Below are 23070 nucleotides of genomic sequence, written 5' to 3' on the forward strand. Positions count from 1 at the left end.
GAAAAGGGAGTGTGGGTGTAGGTTCACTTTGAACCCCCAACCTCCAGGATATTTACATTGTACAAATAGAGCTCCAGTACTTCATCCTATGTTCACAATCAGGTTTGTTCTTCTACACATGTACATGTGCATACATGTTTAAAATGCACAGTATGTTCAATTGTCACCACAAAAAGCCTGTGCCTACAGGTACTTACATACACATACAATGTACTGTACATGGTCAGTATCTTTCAATTAAATTTTAAATTGTTTCCATTTCAATCATCCTTTGTGTGGAACTTCTTCGTGCTTTGTGACAAGGTTCCTGAGGGAGTAATTAATGCCCTGGGAGTCTCTGTCCATATGTTGACATGATGCTATGTACATGCATGCCATTTATCAAATATCAGAGGAGGTGTAATGGTTCCAGGCTTAAATTTGTAATTGAGTAGTGCATTGAAAGCTTCTTTCCTTCTTGTTCTTATTGAAAGGCTGTCGGGGATCTTGGTAATTGATTTTTGAAGTAGCCATACTGCTGAACAGATACATGATAAAGCTATGGCAGAGCTGCAGCTTCATGCGCTTGTGTCACAGTGTACACTGCATGTTCCTAGTCTTGTTTCCAAGACCTTCCTGTAGTTTATCCTGCAGTCATTAATTATCACCATTAGAGGGTGCTGTCTCCAGATGATTGGCTTTCATCCAGGAACTGCTGAACCCAAGTAAATATTGCACCAATTATAGGCTGAAGTATACCGTTTCGACTAAAGCAGTGGGAAAGTCTTCAAACCTAGATAGGGCCTAATGTCAAACCCCATGTGGGAGTGTGTCGCCCTTCTTGGCTCTATCTCAAATACTTATTGATCAATAAATAATTTTTTTTAATGATGGAACACAAGAACAATGCTTACATTGCACAGGATCATGCTTTGTTCACTTTAGATTCTCTGCAGCTGCATTCATGAAAATCTTTCTGAGAAAATTCTCACAATTGTATGAAGTGGATAAAGAAATCTGAAAATTGCATCACTGATTTTAAACTATGTTCCACAGATATTGGAGGTGCCCACCGAGTTCCAAAACTGCATTTGTACTGGGGCAGACACTTTGTTCTTGGAGGGACAAGGCAAAGGGTTGACACTTGACAAAATCAACTTGTCAGTGGTAACACTGCAGTGGGCATCAAGGTACATGTACATCGTCAGGTGCCCGGAAGAAGGTTGTAAGCGCTTACAACCTTTTGCCGGGAAGCATAATCACTACAAAAAAAATTTTCCCGGCAAAAAAAAACATGTATGCAAATAATTGTTTTATTTTAATGAAATCTAGGTTTCTTTACAATAGTTACAAAAAAATTTCCCAAATCGTTTGACTAGTTGTTTAAAGGTAACCGTTGCTTTTTGTACAGCCTGTGTTAATTTTGTAGTAAATTTTATCCATTTTTACTAAATAAAGAAAGAATGTGTTTCTTATGCCCTTTTGCCGGGAACATTTTTTCTGCTGTGATCATGCTTCCCGGCATTGCCGGGCACACGACAATATAAAGACCCAGGTTAAGGCCATTGGCCTCTTATACCTCCAAAATATTCCTGCACATACATTTATGTGTATTGATCCTTTGTAAATGTTGATGTATAAGTAAATGTAATTTTGTTATGTTTAGTTGCATTTGGTACCGTAGGGAAAATCATGTACATGTATTGTAATGTTATTATTTGTATAAGTGGTCAAGGTTTGTTCCATCATGATTATAGGTTTGGGGCTTAGCACAGTGTGTGTGTATACTCTGTACATGTTTTGACCTTTGGCAAGTCCCCTTTACATCATTCTGCCACTTTGCCTCGAACTCTCCACCCAGGAATGTAAATGGATGAGTGCAGAGATGGTTAGTGTGTTTGCCAGTTGCCCTAAAATGGCAGCATCCACTTGTTTATCCTGTAAACTTGATCTCTCGGGAACTGAGATGGTTGTTAAGGAATATTTATGGGCCCTGTGTTAAGGTATAATGATGATGCATCGCCCAAAGCACAAGCACTATTTTATGTGCACTTTAAAATATCCATCTACACGTAAGCGTCATTATTATAATTATTCGTCTACATTGGGTAGGCCTACATATTCTGCTGTCAATACGTCCTTATCTCTGTGACATACTGCCATATGGCAGGCTTTGTCATTTTCCGTACGGAATCGAACTTTGAAGTTTTTTCTTGGTTTGTTATTTTTGGTTAAAATTGCGCACGGTGCCTTGCCACTCACAGTGGAACCTGGCCACTCCACTTGACGCCCTGATGAATTGACTGTAGCCTGTGGGGAATAACTAATCACCATGGATACCACCTAATAAGTAGATGTACACTGTAAATTAATTCTTTTTGTTATTATGTGATGTGGTTCAAGTATATAGTGTAGGGTATGTACGGTACAGTACATGCATATTGTATGCATAAACTGTATACGTGTGTGCAATGTACACATGTAGGCATTTGCCTTACGCCATGCATGAGGGTACATGTACCATAGATGTACATGTACTCTATTCTTCCATGATGGGGTGTACTTGGAATGGACTTGTACAAACTTAGGAACATTGCACTCTGGCAAATAGTTAGTTAGACACTCAAATTTAGACATGCTCTTCAGATTTCCTGTATTGGTGTTCATTCCTCCAATTTGTCTTGAATATAGTCAGATGTCTAGTCTTGTTCAACTTGCTCAACTGGTTGTTAATTTTGAAAGAAAACAACATGAGAAAGTGGATTATTTAATTTAAAACCAAAGAAAGTATAAGTGAATTTGTTTACAAAAGAGCAATGCACTTTACAATTTCCTGTAATGCAACCTGCTGTGGCAGTCCCGATACAAGCAAAACATGAGTTGTTTTGCATACAGATTATGTGTGTGAGTTGTGAACGTTTTTTCCTCATTTTTTAAAACTCCTCCTCTCCTCCTAGTTCCTACCTCTTCAGTACGTGCACGAGGCTTCCCCAGGGGGATTCAGTTGCTAAGAGAGGCACTGTTTATTTTGCCGCTGTAGAACCGTAATTACAACCTTCCAATGTCCTGTTTACATTGGCAGTTTGGCAAGAGTGCACATTCTATCCGGCGCTTGTTTAAAGACCGAACATGCTGAATGCCGCAAATGCGGCAGGTGAGCTTCGCGGGGTTGCACGTACAACTGGCAAAGTTTCTGGACAAGGGGATTTTCAAAATGCACATGTAACATTAAGAATGAAATATACATGCGCGAGTTTGCCTTCCCTCAACCATGGATTGAAATGTGCGTTTATATCCATATATATTTCAGTCTCACTTGCGATCCCATGTAGGTTGAGTGTAGACGATGTGCATGCATGTGTGAACATCTGTGGGTACATCAGAACATTTCTTTTTACACTTGTTCTTGTCTCTTTTGATAGGCGCCAGTGGAATGAACCCCCAAAACTGCAAATCTCTTTTCAATGGATTTCCAGTTTGAAACTTGAAGCAAACTCGATGGTGTCATAAGAAATGGGAAAAAAATTCTTAAGTTGTAAACAGAATGTGACAGTTCCGTAGCATGCATCAATCGCTTGGTCAGTTTAATTATCAGAGTTTTTTTTTTTCACTTTGGGGCACATGTTGCTACATGTGAATGCTCAGTCCATTGCAGATACATGCATGTACACCCTCACTCTCTGAATTCCAGAGAGTGAAAAATGTACTGGAGTGAAATCACTGAAATGAAATTCACTCACTTCAATGTTAAGTGATTGAAATGCTACCCAAGTTTCTATTGGTAGTTTTTTTTTATTGAGGTTGCATATTGCAAGTCGTCGTGTGCCCGGCAAAAGGTCGTAAGTGCGCATTTGCCCTTTTGTCCGGAAGCATAGTCACAGTAGAAAAAATGTTTCTGGTAAAAGGGTATAAGAAACACACTCTCTTATTTAGTAAAAACAGATAAAATTTACTAAAAAATCAACACAGGCTGTGCAAAAGGCAACCTTTGAACAACTTATGAAAGGACTTGGGAACTTTTTGTGTAACTATTTGCAAAGAAATCTTTACATTTTATTAAAATAAAAGAGTTGCATACATACGTCCTTTTGCCGGCCAAATTTTTTTTGCAGCGATTATGCTTCCAGGCAAAAGGTCGTAATACAGTATTCACTCTGAACCGTCCAGCCCCTTTATGTTTCACTCCTTGGCATAGAGAGAGTAAATGCACAAAAATAGACACTGCAGATTGAGTAAACATTGTGAAATGATTTGTTCTATCACAACACGTACATATTTTGCATGTATACATGTACATGTAGTTTGGCAGGGAAGTGCATGGTGGTACATTCTGTACATGTACCTTTACTGCAGTTTTAATAAGTATAATCAGAAGTGTCACCATCAAATATGGACCCAATTAGTCCAGGGTACAAGCAAGTCTCTTGGAGCTAAATACAGTACACGCACTGATTAAAATGTCACATTGTTTATTTTAGTGGTACAAGGATGAGTTCACCGTGCCTGTATTTTTTTCTCAGACACAGGTTTGTTTATTTGAACATTAGACAAGAAACACTATTGGATTTACTGCCAGTTTAATTCTTACCACAAACCTTTTTGTTGTTTTCAAACATTAGTGTCAAATCCAATCCTGGTAGCTTTCCAAAGGACTAATTTGTCAGTTTACCTTTATATACCAGTAAATTAATATTGTTCCTTGTGCAAGACATAAAATGTATATGAATATTGTTCCTTGTGCAGGACATATATGAACATTCCTATCCCTCTTTATAAAATGCCTTGTGTAATTGTCCAATATGAACCGAACCTCTTCAGTATGTGATTGGGAAAGTTTGCCAGGTACCGGTACATGTATTACATGACCTCACTGACAGCCACATGTAGGATTCTGGTTGATAGAATAACGCGGGGGTTTGACCATCAAACTTGTATCCCGAGGAGGATAATTGTCGCTATGCACATTCACTAAAGTACCGTAAACAGGCCACCAAGGATATACCTGTACATGTGTGTATGTACATGTACATGTACATGCAGGTTGTACACGCATGCAACCATTTTTCAGGCTGGCTCTTATTTTGTTACGGAAATGGGTCATTCTATAAATTTGGGGTCCAAAAGTGTGACATTTTTGTGTCGTCCCTGTTACACCTGACCTGTGTAATTTGACATGGAAATATCACTGACATCGATTTCAAACTTTTTCTATGTGATTGGTAGGTAATGTGCATTAATTCATCACTCTGGGACATTAAAGAATGAAATTAGAGACTGACAGACACACAAAAAATTGGACCCCTTATTTATAAAATGACCCATAATCATTTATGCTAAAAAAATTCTACTCATGTATGTCCTCGTGAAACTTCAGCGTTGACCTGGAAGATGGCTGCCTTGCCCTGCCTTCTCCAAAAACGTTTTTTTTGTGTGTATGTGTGCTATGGTGAAATCTGGGCCAGACTTCAGGGGTTGCCATTGCAAGATTGGCTCCTAATCAACTGTTCTCTCTTTTTACGCTTCACTACCTGTCTTCAGGAACCCTATCTTCTTGCGGCCCTCCTTTAATCGTTTCCACTCTCCACGCCATCAGGCCAGCAGTGTTTGCAGGGGAGAAAACCCTTGATTGGAACGGTAAATGCCAAAGTAGGCCAATCTATAACCATCATACCAGTCTTTTCTTCTCTTTTGGTTGGTGGGGAGGGGAGGGAACCTAGGAGATGCACTGAAGACTTTGGCCCAGCAGTAACCCACTCCAGCCAATAAATCGGCATCCTGAAGTACACTGTACATGGTCCACATCTCCGGTTTGGGTGAAATTACTACTTCTCCCGATCGACGCGGACTAAAAATAGATATTAATAAGGCTCGGTTTTGCCGTCCTCCCTGAGCGGGGAGGGATGGGATTGCATACCCAGGCAGGTGCCGTGTGTGCCCAGCATTGGAAATCTACGTCACACATACGGGGAGGTGCCTTTGATCTGTTTTTCTAAGCTGTGGCTGTTGCATGTTGTTGTTTTTTTTCTGTGGAGATGCGCTATGACTATTTCCTGTGTTGCAGGAGAGGCACGTGTTCCCGTGGTCGTAACAGAATCTCTTTTGAGGTGCTACATATGTACATACTGCAGTGGTACATTGTAGCTACAAGATACATGTACATGTACGTACAGTAGGCCTTGCTGTGGCATGGCCTGTGCCCTCATATGGAAACCAGCATAAAACCGAATAGAATGCACATGTAGATTGAAGTCAGAAAGGGGGGGTTAAAAAAAGGTAGTTAGTAGAAGTTGGGGTTACATGCAAAATGGGAAAATCAATATACATGTACATGTGTACACCAATTCACCAACTGTAACCCTAACTTTTACTGGCTGTTTAAATTTCATTCAAGCCTTATGCATCCCAGTGAACAGTTCCTATGTAGTGCGGCCTCATTTTCCATGTCAGATGATTCCAGTGATGGAAATACCTGCCTGATATGTGCTAATTAAATATACCGTACTTAGTCAATGCATATTCAGATCGGCGTGGGCTTGCTTAAGCATGCGCAGTGTGTACATGTATGTGTCGTACACAATGCAGATGTCCGTACTGGTTCATGTATATCTCTCATTCCAGCTTAAAATAAAAAATTCAAAACAGAGGCTCTCGGTAAATGACATTCGTACATGTCCGATTGTCAGTGTTCATGAAATTTGTGATATATGTACACGTATGCCAGGCATATGAGAGATTAATTGCATAAAGGTTATTGGAACCTATCATGAATAAAAATGGAAATCAGATTTGTGTTTGTGCATGACGGAGGCCATATCCTGTACTGTAAATATTGAGGTTAAGCCCTTGGGAATTAAGGTATTATTGATGCTTCATCAGCTCCATCCAATCCATTTAAATGTTAATCAGGTTCACGGTACAAAGATTTGATTATCCCCATCAGACAAGCAGGTTGTCACAAGTATTCACGTTGTACGTGTATAGATACTGACAGCAAACGGTATAAACTCTGGCCGTTGGAAAATTTCAATAAATGCTTAAAACATCTTACCAAAATACAGCTTCAAGTAATTCAAATAGTAATAATTTATCATCGATGGGAACCACTTTCATGTAAGATACAGTATTTTGACACTTGCATAATCCCAGATACCAGTACATGTACATGTAGGTCTGTAACTATGTATACAAATTAAATTACAATACGCATTCATGTACATAGGGTTAAAGCCTATCGTTCATAACCTTTAGAGATTTATAATTTGCTTAATGGATCCGGTAACAGAAGTATACCAGGTTGACCATTATTTCAAGGCTGATTCTTTTTGGAGACTGGCACGTACATGTGCTTGAACTATAATAGTTACACTCATTAATTGTCATTATTATTTCCGCATAAAGACTGCAGGAGTGGCTTTAAAACATGCTTGCAACATAAATGAAGGGTCAAGGTTTTTCTGCTTTAGAGACAACAGAGCTGTGTACGTATATAGCATTTTAATTTATACGGCTTTGAAGTCATATATGTAAAATATGGTTTAATCACTTTTTGCCAAATATTTCTGCCATAAGTAATTTTTACAATCATTTAACTGAAAATTATCAAAATATTTTAGCAGTTGATTCTTTGGTACTTTGTACATGTATATCATGCAGTTTACATATATATGATCTAAAGAGAAACAATTTATATACACAAGTTACAATTGTTGAAAGCAAGATGTACACAGGGTATACAGTATATGTAAAACTGAGACTTTGTATACTGTGCTGGTGGACATAATTTTGTCCAGTTAACAATTTCCGCCAGTTTGGTCAAAACGTTTTGCTAAGATGCCCAAGACAAAGAAAACATGCCCCATACACCCTCTGGTTTACCCATACTTGTACATGTACATACATGTAGACCTACATGTACATGTCTCTCACATGTAATGCCATAGTAAAACCAAATGTACATATACCAGTTTTTGCACATTCTGTGGAAAACTGGCCAAGCGTATTTTCCTAGCATGTGTTGAGTGCGCAACTGCTTGCAATGTTGGCCATCAGTGAGAATTGTTGCCATGGCATATGTTACTCAAGATGGGTTCTAGCTGGGTACCAGTAGCACACGTTTTGTACATGTACATGTATGCATGTCCTTTGCTGTAGAGGGAACAAAATGGGCTTGGCTGAAAAAAAAATCCACTTTGACAGAAAATTATTCGCGGCGTGTTCAGACAGCTTTTCATTAGAGAGACATACTGCACAGTATATATAATAAACATGTCAGTTCTTTGGTAATGTGTGATTCAATCGGTCGGCAGATCAGCACTTCACACGCAGCAGACACCTTTGATTTGCCACCTGGTCTGCTCCGCCAGGCCACACATGAAATGACAAGATCATCAGCTGCACTGAGCTTTTGACCTGTGCATGTGAGCCCAGCACTCTTTTCCGGCGGCTGCATTGAGGCGCAGAGCCACTGCCTGGCATGAATTAGTCATGGAGCCCTCGGCCCTGGAAAGGCCTGCTCCAATTTAGCTTTTCGCGCACGAACGCATAGCAAGTCATCTGTTTGGGAGAGGTGTTGCCATAGTGTCAAATGAAAGAAACAAAGCGTTATCCTACACCTTAGCGTACAGTTGGAGGGAGGCATTAACCCTCACCTTCAGCTTTATGATACTGAAACAATTGAACCTCCTTGTTTGTCTTGTCAGTGATGGGGAACAACAGGCCATCTGCCAGGGCATTTGTTGCACTGGTGCATCCATTTAAATTATTACCTATTTCATGATGTCAAAATTGAACCATCTACAGGAAAGTTATCCAGGGATTTAACATTCCAGCAGCAAGAATTAAAAGGGAAAAAAAAGGAAACCTGCGGTCGATTAAGAAAAGGAAACATAAACATCCCTACATTGGATGGTTCTCATAACAAACTGTTGCTGCTTTCAAAGTAGTTAATCTCCATACAGTACAAGTAGATGTAACAGTTTCAAGTGTTGCCTTCAAATAGCAAATACAATAAATGATTGTGAACTGAACTGAAAGAGAACTGCAAAATCATGCACATACCCCTGGTACAGCATTCATTGCAATGTTTACAATGTTCATATCACAGTAATATCACAGTAAACTACATGTATATACTGCAGGTTTGTGGTAGCACCATAGATACATGTACATCTCTTTTTTGAGTATGTTGAGTTCTGAAAAAGAACCGGTGGTACTCAACATTTTGGAGAGTATACTCTGTCAGTCATCAGGAGACTGCAGAGGGTCCAGTGGTGAGGCAGCTTAACTGGACCCTCAATCTGCAGTCTCCTGACGACAGACAGAGCATACTGACCAAAACGTTGAGTACCATCGGTTCTTTTCAGAACCCCACATACTCAAAAAAAGAGAGATATTCATGGTGCTTCCGCAAACCTATCTAGTTTACTTGCTACCTCCACCACGAAAAGCTTCAAATCTCAATAGCACAGTAATTACTACTACAGGCACAAGTACGAGTGATGCAACGAGAGATGAGTAAAAAAAAACGTTCAAATGACCTCATGATGCCAATTTGAAACCGGCCACAGATGCACCACGAATGACTGATGATGAGCACTTCGATGACAGTCCATTTCACCATATGACAGCATGGTGGTCATGCATGCATATGGGGACACCGGCTAGGTGCTCTTCCTTTCAGCGGCTGCATGGTTTCAGGTGTAGGCCTTGCATTAGATTACTATATCCTTCACTTCTATTTTTGATTTGCCGGATGGAGCTTTTTTAAGGAGCATTTCTCAAGGGCATTATTCAACTTCATAATGTCACTGTACCCCTTGAAAGTACAGTGTGCATGTATATTGAGCACCCCGTTGAAGCGAACTTAAAATGTCTTTGACAAAAATATAAGTAAGCTGGCAATTTTTGGTCAGACATGTTTTGAAATTTTCATTTTGAAAGTAGTGAAAGGCAACCATGGATTTACTGCACTACCCCGCATCGTCTGATTGATTCTTGGTCTTCAGTCCCGCAATTTCTTCTATTTTACCTTCCTTTATTGCCCTTTCACTTTGCCCTTTGAATGTCATCTCCAGATGCAAGGTCATCAACCTATGCGCAAAAAAGATTGTCAACTGCATCCACTGCAAAACACCTGTCTTCGTTTACAGGCTGTTCTCCATTAAGATGATTGATGGACACTGGGAGCAACATTACAGGGGACCATGTACATGTGTGCTATGGGCCAGTCCTGGGCAATCCAGTCTTGTTTGCTGTCCATATACTGGCACATTTTGGCCCAAGAGCTCAGGGAAGCACAGCATCTGGCAGTATGCATATACATGTGCAGTACTTTCCCCCTAGATTGAGTGAGGGAGCCAGCTAGTAAACCGTACATACCGGTATCTACATTACATCGTACATGTACAGTATGTACATGTATACCAAACAGTTGTTTGTAGTTTAGAGTATGTTCACACACCACTCTCAGAAATCTCAGATTTTTCCATATCCCGGATGTCTTTGGTAACAATTCAAATGCTTTCAGATCCCACAGCCAGGATAAGTACCTGGCTTTGCCTGTAAAATGTGGATTCTACATGTACATTCAGATTACACATTTATGTACGTCTTAATTGACTGGTGCCATAAGAGCTAAAGAGGAAACGTCAGGTGTATTCTGTGCATTCACGTACATGTGCTTACGTGTATATTACGTTACCTGTGCATTGGAACATACATGTACATGTAGGCACACCCATTGTTGAAGTCTGACAATATACCAGATGCGACATTTTCTAAGATTAGCTGATTTTGCCGCCCCCCTTAAGTTTTTTAACAGTGTTTATGAACGGTTGAATTAAGTTAACACTACGAATTGGAATGGGAAATTTTGTGAAAGAATTCACTTTCACGTTCACTCTTGGGGTGAAATAGTTTCTTACTTGTGTGAAAAGGTGTGAAAGTGTTTTGTCACTTGTGAGACAGTCTGGAAACTCTTTTAAAATCTGTGAAAATCTTGTCTTACTTGTGGGAAAGGTTTTTCAGGTTTTTGAAATGAATTCCCCGCGAAGAAAATCTTTTCTTACTTGTGGGACAGGTTTTTCATGTGTTGTGAAATGAATTCCCCGGGAAGAGGAAAATTGAGCTGAGAATTTTCCATTCCCCGGTTAACTTTCAATTGCAACGTAGTGTATGACAGATGTTACAAACTTCAAATTCAATTTCATCCAAAGTCTTAGAGTATCCCATAGGGCCTTTTTTCCCTCCCAGTTTTGTATGCCACACCAGTCAAACTCATACCATGTACACACAGCAGATTCCTGCAGGGGATTGCAGACAGTTGCACAAAATGCATCTGAGTGTGAGTGTGCATCGGCGATGGCACTCAAAGTGTGTAAAACGTCCCTTAATTTAGTGTCCTGCGTACTGATCCATACAAAGACTTATTTTGTGCTTGTACATGTATGCATACCTTTAAGTTCTTCCCAAGAAACACTAAGTCCTTAAAGGCAAAAACGTTCTTGCACACGGGAGAATGTATCGTCACTCTATACATATACATGTACATGTACAATATATGTACATACATGTATTTGTACTTATGCATGGACATGTACAGTTGTGCTCGACTTGCCACTGATGAAGGCGTCCTATGGGTAGTCATGCACATTTTCCTCCCATGAGTTGAAGGCTTGGCCCATTATCATATGGGCCCCTATCCAGTTTTAAACGTACGTGTAGAAGTTGAAAACTGCTCCATCACACTGTTTTCCCTTATTCATAAGTGTACCTTAGACAGTTTAGCCATTCCTAATGGTCCAGATTGGTTGGTAATGCACTGGCTAGTTACACTGTTATGTACCGCCTCACGCGGTAGTGCCACATGCTTACCAATTTCAGTGTAAGGACATTTTTTTGCATGTACATGTACGTGTACGAGAGGAATGTAACATGGCTAAGGGGGTGTTTAGAACAAAAGTAAAATTGTTAACCAAATCATTGGAAGTTTATAATTTGTTTGGAGTTTAATTGTCACTCAAAAAGTATCCATGTAAAAATATAAGAAGGCATTTATAAATAGTTTTAGGGCAAAGGTGAGGGCACCTTATTGTCACCCGTACTCTTCATTAGGCTTGGACAGTATTGCATTTTTTGAGACCACGATATTCGTGATAAAAATACCGCGATATGGACTAATATCTTGATATTCTTTGAAGTGGGGTATTAAGTGTGTGTCATCAAAAAGCAACAGAGATAAACAGAGACATTCACTGGGAATGCCAGAAACTACTTTTGAGTTCCAGTCAGACTCAGTAAGCTACATTTATACATGTATGTACACCAAAACCACAAACACTGGCAGAGGCAACAATAAAACTTCCAAGGCTTTTGGCTGGTGGGTTGGCAGTTGTTCAAGTTTCATGTTACCAATTTCAAGTGACAATGCAGATACCAGTTAACACTGGATGACTTGTACCACAAAAGATGGAGTGAAATACGACAATATGCTTTTATTTTCAAAGCATGTAAGCAAGAATGCCATGGTATCAATATTCCATACAGTACTTGCCAGTACATGTTTTTTGGTATGTATGGACCACCAGTCAGTATTTTTCGGTATTGAAAAAATACCACCACTATTTGATAAAACTGAAATACCATCCGATTAAGCCTAATATTCATCCCTTTTAAAGAAAAACTCCAACTTGTCAGTACATTATTTTGCTTGTATTATGTTTCAAGGTCTGTATGGTGAATCATGTACCCAATATGTGACAAGACACGGACCTCATGCACTGATTTGTGTTCACGCCAGCTTGGGATGCATGTTGGCACTTTTAAGAAACAAGAAATGACACCAAACAGATGATGTGAACAGTTTGTACAGTATATGGGACAGTTACATGTGGGATGTTTACACAAAGCCTGTGGCACATAAATACTGAATTGCGGTATCAACGCAAACAGAAAAAGCAGCTTTTAGATATGAGGATGTGCGTGTCTGTTTCCAGCTAGCAAAATTTTAATTAAGGCTTCTTGTGGTTTGAAGTGGTGGGAAAACCATAGTTGTGGCAGACAAGCCCCAGTGGGGTGGACATGTTTCTCCTGTCAACCGGTCAACTGGTAAAGTCTAGGCAGGCTACATTACTGTGTGCATGCACGTACGTAATGTACGTACTGGTACATGCACATGTTCATGTGCGATGCTGTTACTTTACATGAATTGGTTGGTTTGTTTGAAATTTCATCAGCATTGGAGTGTACTGGGCCGTGTGTGTTTCTATGGTCACAAGGGTGGCAGGCATATTGTGGACTGGTCCACATAATGTAGGGTAAGAGGATGATGTGTGGACTTGCAGGCGTCCACACAGTGTTTTCCCCTCTGTTGCTAAAGAAACACCCCAGGGGCATTCTGGGGTTAGGGTTACATTTATCTGTGGACGAATGAAGGAGAATAGTCTTGGAAATCATCATCGAAAATCCAGCTCAAAGGAGGTATCAATGTTGGAGAAAAAGGAGCATTTTCCTCAAGTTTCCTTAACCACAGGAGAACAGAGGAATGATGTCCACACTTAGTATGTAAAACGGGCATGGGTGTGTATAGGTGGTGTGAGCAGTGACCATTTATGAGAAGGTACGCTTATGGTCAGTCAGTATCTGCTGCTAGTGTATCTGAATCAGAAGAGACAGGAGGGATATTGCCACTCATGGACAGTACTAAATCACTGCTGGATAAACTTTTTTTTTTTTCTTTTTTGGCATCTTCAGAGCAAAGACATTCGTCAAGTACTGGTCAACGAAATGCCAGGGGAACTGGCAACCTTCCATTATAACAGGATGAAATCCGGCAGAGCCTCTGGCTGGATTTTACACTGGTACAGCGATTAAAGAAAAGAGCGTGCATCAAACGTTCTCTGAGTGAGTGAAGGATCCCGGAGTTGGTCTAAAAGCACATTAAACACGCAGACTTGTTCTAGCAGGTTTTTTTTCCCCTGTGGGCTTGCCGGGCGGAGGGAATAAAATTGATTGATAGATTTCCCGGACGCACAGGAGCAAGCGAGTGAGGTGGGGGAATGGTTAGGTGCTGACACAATCCAATTTCAATCACCAACTTCAGTATTTTGATTATGATATTGTAATGGTGACGATAGATCAGTAGAACTGGGACTCTGGTGTCGTTTAAAGTGCATGGTGTTAAGTGGATGTGTCTCTGCAAAAGAGATCTCAGCAAAATTGAAAACATGCTCTAAAAATGACTTAAATTTCTTCCATTGAAATTGTGTAGTCAAAGCTCCCAACTTCTGAGCGCTACTTAGCTTTCTATGGCATTATCCTGAAAGTTATCTGTTTCATGCACCAATACAGCAACAGGACATGTACACCAGAAAGATAGAGCTTGAAGGCGGCTTTCCATGTGCATGTGAACACTTGCACTAAGCATTGTGCATATGTCAAAATTGCTCCTGGGGCGATGATGACGGCCAAATGCAATGCACATGTACCAGTGTGTAATGTTAATGGAGTCGATTTTTGTGTCTGTGAAAGTGAAACGCATGAACACAACGTATATGCAAACGCACCTCAAAACCATACATATGGAAAGATGCCTATACATGAAAACAAATGTACATGTACATCTCCTCCCCCTTCACATAAACAAGTGAAATGGTTCTAGACAGAGAGCCCTGCATACCCATTGTGGCGAGGATATAATGCACATTGACATCAGACATGCATTGTGTACATGTACGTCCACGTTCTGTGTCTGCATGGACATGTATCACAAATGGCACTGCCAAAGACATCATCAGTCATGCACTCAAACAATCATAGACAGGCTGTACGTGCCCCAATGCCATACAGGTCTAATTATGCATTCCCTTGAAAATTTATTATATACATGTATGTACACACACACACTCTATGAATAAGTATGTGATACCAAAACTTATAAACATGCATAAGGCCAAAAAAAGTCTCCACTTTCTGGTCAGGGGCTGGCTCCAAAAGTGGTGTGGTGACAAGGCTTTTTTTTCCCCGAGAAATGACGTACATGTACTTGTACGTATGTACATGTTACTGCCTTTACCAACACTGGAACAGACTGGCCCCCTCACTATTTACTGTTTAGGTGTTTTCAGCTTGTAGATGTGCACAGGACATAAGACCACCTCGTTTGTCTGGTTCCCTGATGTAAATGTTTAATACAGAAATGATATCATCTTAAAAAGAGTGCCTAACTAAATGTTTTGTCGCTAAGGCTGACAAAGAACATCAGGGCTGTCTGTGAGTTGCTTCAAAGAGACCCGCATGTGTCTTCAAGGAGAAATGGGCTTGGAATTGTCAGAGTTAGGCTGCGGTGAGTCTGGTGCAAGACCATTTTTGATATGGTTGATTGAACTGCTTCATGCTCAGTCATCTGTGACTGTAAATTCAGTTTCTTGGTGTCATCATGAGGACATCATTAGTTTAGAAATGAGTGGTTGCCAATTTCCAAAATATTTAGCTATGTCCAAGAAATGAAGAAATCAGTCTCAGTTTCCTTCCTTTTTTTAACACACTGTGTAGTGCCGTACTAGCATATTTATTGAGCATTTATTTGAACTCTGCTTACAGTACTGACATACATGTACCTAGCAGTTCCTCATGTTGTACATGTATCTAAACAAGAAGCCTTTAATTTTCTCAAAACTTGAAAATCTCCTGAACAAGGTGTGAAACTCTTCGAGTGTTTTTTTTTTATCTAACCTTCATGTACATGTACCAACTACTATGTATTCTGGAAATCACCTGTTTTGTCACTCTTTTTGCGGGAAGGGAAACCCATCATACGCCAAGTTTGACAGCACAGTCAGAACCTTTCTACTTGTATGCACCTTCGGGGTCAGTGATCTCTTGAGTGGTTCCTCCATTGGCCAGTTCTCTTTCCTAGGGCAGGATTTACCAGCTGGTCTGAAACGAGTCGAGAAACTTTCCCAGGATGATGCGAGAGTTCAGAGAAGACATTTCCTCTGGTGTCAGCTATGCCAAATTTGCAATGTGGAAATCCTTTGGTGGTAAAAAAAATGCTGAAGAGCTGCAGTTTCCTCATTGATTTCAAAAGCCAGCTTTTGTTTGTCTTGCTCTAGCAGAATGGAAGGAAAGTTGGACAGAGTCATTTTCAAGTGGTTACCTTTAATTTCACCTTGAAGGCAGCAAGTTGTATTTTAATTCTCATGATTGCTTGGCTGTTCTTTACAAAGTAACCATGGAAAAAAAGTACTCTAAAAAGATTGTGACTTGTCTGTTATAAAAAGATTCATCAAAATGAAAAAGATGAACTCATTTGAACTCGGATTTCTAACTTTTTTGTTACCATGCGTGTACAAAGAAATTGTACATCACTTTTATTCCAATTTTCTTGCTGTACAAATAATCACTGTACCACAAAGACACAACTCTTCATTAAAAAAAATGGTCTTGCCTGGCTTAATACAGAATAGATGCGTGGCAACAGGTTGGCAGAGTTGTCATAGCAACCCCAGCATACAATCATATTCCCACACTTGTTACCACTATTTTATATGTGCATCACGTGTATGAAACTTCAAATTAATTAAATTTTGGAGGAAAAATCGACGAGTGAATCAATACATTGTACTTGTTTATGCACGAATGCTTTGCAAGTGCTCAGAAAATAAGCAGAAATGGCCCAGCATACATGTACATGTATGTGTGTATAGTGTATTGGTAAATGTCTGCAATTGTCAAATTCAATTTGACTCTTTAACATTTTGTTCCTTGTACTTCAAGTGCAAACCAATTAATTTCAATCAAATTCCACAAAGTGTTGTTAAAAAACAACAATAACAAAAAAAAGTCCCCCAAAAACCCCAAAACAAAAAAAAAGAAAATACTTACATTTAGGTCATTAGAGGGAAAGAGATGAAGAATCCCTGTAAAGAAAAAAAAACAAAATAAATTGCACATCTGTGAAACTGCATGTTTATAAATGTAAAATGCCTACATGTAGATCATGCGTTTTATGCCCAATGCCATTTGTGACAAGGCACTTTGCATAAATGTACACGTACATGTGTTGGTCTCAGTCTTAATTCAGGAAATGACAGGTACGTGTACCATTCACAATTGGTGAGGGACCACAATGGGAAAAACATGTCACACGTCATCCATGTATGGGAGGTCTTTGCCAAAAAATGCTTTAATAGCCATGCCCTTGAAGCTATGTGTACATGTATAGTGCAAAAGCCTCTCTCTATGCGTCCTTCCCTGCAAGCTCCAAGTGAGCCAGGAAGGGCATTGCTGCATTACCCTGCACTTTCTCACCTGTGGCCGGAGTGTGCACACAATTTCATTAAACAATATTCCAAAGTCATACGACATTATTCCAAGTACATAGGCACACAATTTTTCCGATCGGAGTGATTTGATTTCCCTAATTGTCTTGCAGGTCGCTGCGCTTCGCACATAAACCTGCCGGCAGTTATTTGCATTTATGCATGAACTGTGATGGGTTCTCACCTGCCATGGAAATAATATTTGTCCATGCATATATTCATACATATTTATACAACGAGGAGTAAAATTAGGGTATGGATCAAATATAACCTTCAGTTCAGCTGCTGTATGATAAGGATAGGAGGCAGACTCTTTACAAAACCTGCTCTATGGACGTTTACAAAATATTCGGATAATAGTCACAAAGCTTGGGAAAATTTCAGTGTTAAGTTAACAAGGGCCCTATGAAGTGAGCTAGCTTGATCCTTAACATATATATATCCCCGTTATAATCGGAGTCATGCCGGTCAGCAGAAATTATACAGTTTTTGTTAATACTCAATAAAATCTGTCAGTGCTACATCTGTGCCTATTTCTTGAAGAAGAAAAGGATGGGTGCGGATGATTGTGGCAGATCCTAATGAGTATGATGACGACGTGGCACCAACTTGGATCATTTACTGTGCCAAACATTGATGCTTACTGTAACCGGAGCCGGAGTCATTGACATTGAATTTTATGTTTTCCATTAGATCAAATTTAAAAATTGAAATCAAACTGACGAAATCCAGCAGGTTCGAAGTAACATTGTACACTGTGGATGCATGTACCGAACCCTGAATGGCACATGTGTACATACATGTACATATACCTGTGTGTATGTTCTTACATTTATATGAACATGTACAAATGTACACATTCTTGTTCTCAGTGTACCATGTAGAAAGATGTTGGTGCTTTTGGAATGGTTTGCATTTGGAGGAATAATCCTCCTTGGTAGAAAATGTTAAGTGCCTCTGTCACACAGAATATGACGAAATGAGCCAGTGCGGTATTTCAAAAAAGCTTACAAGGTCTTCGCAGAGAAAGTGTATATGTAGGGCCACACGGATAGGGTGGATCTTGCAAGACATGTGCATCCGAATGACCTCGGACACTCTTCATTTTGAGCATTTGCCATTTGAATGCAGAACTGGTTCATTATGGTTGAATTGCAGTGGTTGGCAATTAACACATACCCATTGGTACATGTACATGTATGTTACATCGCTAGTTTGTGTATAAATTCCTAACCTGCACGTACATGTACCATGTACCTTGTACTTGTATGAACCATTAACGTTTTCCAGAATTACAGATACATGCCCAAGGCCTCCCACTGCACAGATGAGTGCCCAGTCACAAATTTTGTCTGGAAAATTTGACAGTAAAGTAATTACATTAGGCTACGTGGGTGTTTGCCCAGAACAGCAGAAATCCAATTCCAATAGCAGTGATCAGTAATGAAGTGGAACGTCCAATGACCGTGAAGGAATTATGAAATAATTTTCATTTCAAGATTGATTTGTTTTTCGGCCAATTACCGCCCGATTGCTCAAATAATGGCTTTAATATTTTCTCAAGGCAGGAATAAAAAGTCATATTCTCTCTGTGGAAGGCTATAAAACACATGTAACCTGCAATTAAATTAGGGGGAAGATGGCTGTGGCAATGGAGAGGAAATGTCACGGCTGTAAACCGACTGACATAGGAGGATGCATTTTCACTAGAGTGCATTTTTACGTGCAGTATACAAAGATCCGGTCCTTAAAAAAGTTTAGTGATTCCTAGAAGTGTAAGACAGATTGGGAGACATACAGCGTAGGCCTACTGTACATGTTTGGGATATTGAGACGGAAATTTGGAAAAAAATTCACCAAAATGTAGGAACTTTCATTTAAAACACTTGGCAGATAATGCGTCGAGTATCTGCCTCTATAAATTATAGGAGTTCATTATACCCCCTTGCAAAACATCCTTGGTATACCTCATACAGGTACATTAGATACAGTGCAACAGGATTGTCACTTTGATTTCATTTACCAGAAAAAAATGTATCAGTGGGGGAGGGGGCTGAAATATGCTCATATTTGCTCTCTTATACACGGTAGACTATTTTCATGCACTGCACTAAAACGGAATTTGGGCCATATCGATTCTTTTTCTCCATTTCAGGTCTCGTGACAGTTTTTCCCTGAAGGATTAATGTACTCAAAAAAGTGGAGAAATTATACTGAGGACAATTCTTCCGAGCCGGATGCTTGTTCTCTTTGTTCCGGTTCTCCCCGGGTCAGTTTGGTTCTAGGTTGGTCCAGATCATAGAGCTGCACCTTAATATGTGTTGGGTGGAGTCAGCTTTAGGTGTTGAGATCAGTTTTGTGTCAGACTTGGTTAATGTCTTGAATGTTTTGGGTCAGTATTGCCCATCAACTGGACTGGGATACAGTTAGTCCATCTTGTGAGGTGATCTCAGCTTATTAGTAATGTATATCAAGGCAGTAGAGAACAGATCTTCCACTGAAATGGTCTAATTCATGAGCCTTGGTGTTCTTACATTTGAAGTAGAATCAATGTGTGGGCAAGGGCAGATCCAGGGCCAAATTCTTGAGAGGGGGGGAGGGACAAAGTTCCTAAATTTCTCTCTGGCTGTTGGAAGGTTAAAGGAGAAATTGTGGGATGTTTAACTCACTTTGGAGGTGGGATGCATAGTCAAATAAACAGGAAACAATGAAAACCACCTTTCTCTTTGTGAAGGTCAAATCGCACGCCTTAATTGGCCAACTCACATGTCCCCCTTCTAAGGTACTGTACATGCACACACATACAAGGTCTTTCCTGTATTTACCAAGTTTGACTTTGGTCTCATGGTCCATTAAGGAATTACATGTATATATGAGCAATTGAGCACCCATGCAGTACGATATGTATTTTCTGAGTCTTTTCAAATGCACATACATGCATGTATCTGGTGAGGCAGAAAAGTTACTAAGTAAGCTTTCAAAGTTAATGACCAATTCATCTAATTTTCTTCTGGCTCATTGTTGCTTGTTTGGTCCATGTGCACTTTAGAGCTGCAGGGCTTGTGTCAATATTAAAAGTAAAGAACACGTCTGACCACTTTGACAGAGAATAAATTGATGGGAATGGAATCAGGTGATCACTTGTTGACTTTGAATTCATTTCATTTGCAGGAGACAATCTCTTTTAGCAAATTCAAAAAAGTCCCTCTGACTGAATTAATCATTCATACCTTCATGATTCTATATGTACCAGAAGAGTAAATGTAATTGGGCATTATACACAAACGATGCCTCTCAGTGGGTATTAGTCATAGTTTTTGTCAAGCATTTGTTTCATTGGTTCCAGGTGGGTATTTTGATTTACGTAAGCCTTTGCATGTAAATGAGTCCCCCAACAGCAGTTCCCTAATTTTTAATTAATACAGCCATTTCACAATAGTGCGGCACCAAGAGTTTGCAACACGTTGGCCGATCACAGTGTGTGAAATTTGTCGACCCAAATTGCGTTTGGAAAGGGTCGACAAATTTCGCGCGTTATGATTGGCCAACATGACAGTGACCAACATGAATACGTCACAATTATCTGCATGAAAGACCTTAGCGTGAGAACTTGAACCAACAAGAGCACGTATATTCATTAATTTAAGCTTTATTTACTCTTTCTATATTGGAATTAATGTAATTGAAACAGGGCCTTCATGGAAAGCAGTTTTATTACTGATGAAGCCACCCTGTATAAGACAAGAAATATATAGATTTATAGTAAAGATTGCGGTAACACCATGTATTTATCTCTTCTTTGAGTATGTGTGGCTCTGAGAAGAACCGGGGAATAACTCGACGTTTCGAACAGTGTACTCTGTCCGTCTTCAGGAGACTATATAAGACATGGAGATTTAGAGACTATATGAGATAAGAGATATGAGACTATAAGAAATATATACTCCACTCCATTCATTCACATTTCACACAATACTTCCCAGTCGGAATAATGTCACACTTCGATATATGTATGCATTCTTTGTGAATTATAGAAGAAGATGCACATTATCCGCTCAAGGGCGGAACAAAAGAGGGCGTGTTTTTGGGGGTACTCACCGCATAGGCGCGCGTTTATTATGGAGATCGATGGCTTGTTTGATGCGGAGCATGCTGAATACGCATAATGAATTTATTCCTTAATGTATGGTCTATGCGTATGCGTATGAGATGCTGCTAGCCGGAGCAAATAATTTTAGATTTGAATTTGCAAATTCAAGGTGCACTCTTTTTTTGCGCCCCTCTTACCAGGTACTTGCCAACTTGTTTATCTTCGTATGTGCCAACCTGGCTGGCGTCTTCACCCACTATCCAACAGAAGCCGCTCAGAGGCAAGCCTTCCTAGAGACCCGGCGATGCATCGAAGCCAGGCTCACAACACAACGGGAAAACCAGGAACAGGTAAATCACTGTCACAGTCCAGTTCATGGGAGCATCGGGAAAAGTATGGTGGGAAGGATATTTGGCTTTCTCTTGGAAAAAGTTGCAGACTTCTTGGGAAAGCTTCTTTTTCCGTGTGAGTAAGAATGATTTGGGATTGAAATATCAGGCCCGCTAATTTTTTAGATCTTTTGAATGTGCTGAATTTTGATTGCGGAAAAAGTCTGTGTCTAATGACTTTGGAAACTGGAGATGAGTCACTGTAAAGTTTTAAAAGCTCTGAAATGTATGATAAGTCATGGAAGATGACAAATCAAACATAGTAGGAATCATTGGTTGTTCTGACTCAGAGTTTTGGAGAGTTTCTTTTTATTGTGGGGTATCAGTACAAGGACTGGTGATCAAGTCTTACATGTTGTGTAGTCTTAGGAAGTGGTTGCCAGAGGTTTTCTGTGCAAGATATTAAACTTTATCCTTATCCATGAGCTGCTTCATCTTGGTTGACAAACTTGACAATTTTTATTAAGCTGATCTGGCTTAAGATATAAACTCAACAACCGTCCTGCCTTCCAGAATTTCCAAGCTTCCAATCAATCAAAGCCGGTCGTGTGATTTACCGACTTGCAGTGTGTGTACAGGCAGTGATCTTGAATAAATCTGTTCAGGCCAGTCCGCTTGGGACCTAGGCGCCAGGCCGCCCGCAGAGCGGGGTAACCCAACGACAGCAAGAGGCATCTTTTTACTGCCGCCGAGAAATCGTTGGGAGGCCCGGCTGAGGATGGAAACTTGAGACTGTCCGAGCTTGATCAGGATATGCTCCCTCCAGCCAACCGCATTTTGCCGTGTATTTTTTCTCGCAGGTCATCTGACCAAAGTCAGTTGTTTGGGACAGGCTATTTACTCACCTCAGAATTATTGACAGTTTGGAGATCTGGGGATGAATATTCATTACTCAGTTTCATGTTTTTGTTTTTAATTTGCTTCGTCATGGGTATTCATTGCCAGGCTGTGGGGAATTGAAGAGAGAAGTACTGGTTCAGTGGTACCGTAAGGATTCTGGAGACAGGCTCTGTTGGATAAGCTATGATATTGAGTTCCCACCATATTACCGGTAGTCTGCTGTCGTGAAAGGAATATGGCAGATCGTATGTAGCTTGCAAAATTAATTGAAACCGCTGGGAGGAACCAATTTCTGGTTTCAGTACAGACACGATTTAATATATGGGGTCGCATTTCACAGAGCCGTCAAAGGGTTTTGCAGTGGGAAACAAGGGCAAACGATTTCTGTGCATCTTCAGTCAAGAAACTGTTTGCAGTAAGCCAAAACATTGTGTCTGCCTTCTCGCTTGAGGAC

The 23070-nt window shown here is 40.1% G+C and overlaps 1 protein-coding gene and 1 long non-coding RNA gene across 5 annotated transcripts in view; one reads left to right on the top strand and one right to left on the bottom strand.

Annotated features, from left to right (window-relative positions):
• LOC110979349 (adenylate cyclase type 5-like) overlaps positions 1–23070 on the top strand; it is a 102068-nt gene that overhangs the window by 15514 nt on the left and 63484 nt on the right. For 3 of the 4 annotated variants that reach the window (XM_022235067.2, XM_022235066.2, XM_087147846.1), the window contains one exon: positions 21588–21737. In XM_022235067.2, coding sequence (XP_022090759.1) covers positions 21588–21737 — 150 coding nt within the window. Of the gene's footprint in view, positions 1–19471; positions 19583–21587; positions 21738–23070 lie in introns of those variants that run through there. The other variant, XM_087147847.1, reaches the window with a different exon arrangement.
• On the bottom strand, positions 14827–17510 carry LOC110979350 (uncharacterized). Its single transcript, XR_002598190.2, has 3 exons — positions 17034–17510; positions 16861–16895; positions 14827–16084 (listed from the first exon to the last, which is right to left on the bottom strand). It is a non-coding gene; the product is annotated as an uncharacterized LOC110979350 (long non-coding RNA).

The sequence above is a fragment of the Acanthaster planci genome, linkage group LG17 (assembly GCF_054643075.1).
Source record: "Acanthaster planci isolate LZ-2023a linkage group LG17, COTS_SCS, whole genome shotgun sequence".
NCBI classification, from domain to species: Eukaryota; Metazoa; Echinodermata; class Asteroidea; order Valvatida; family Acanthasteridae; genus Acanthaster; species Acanthaster planci.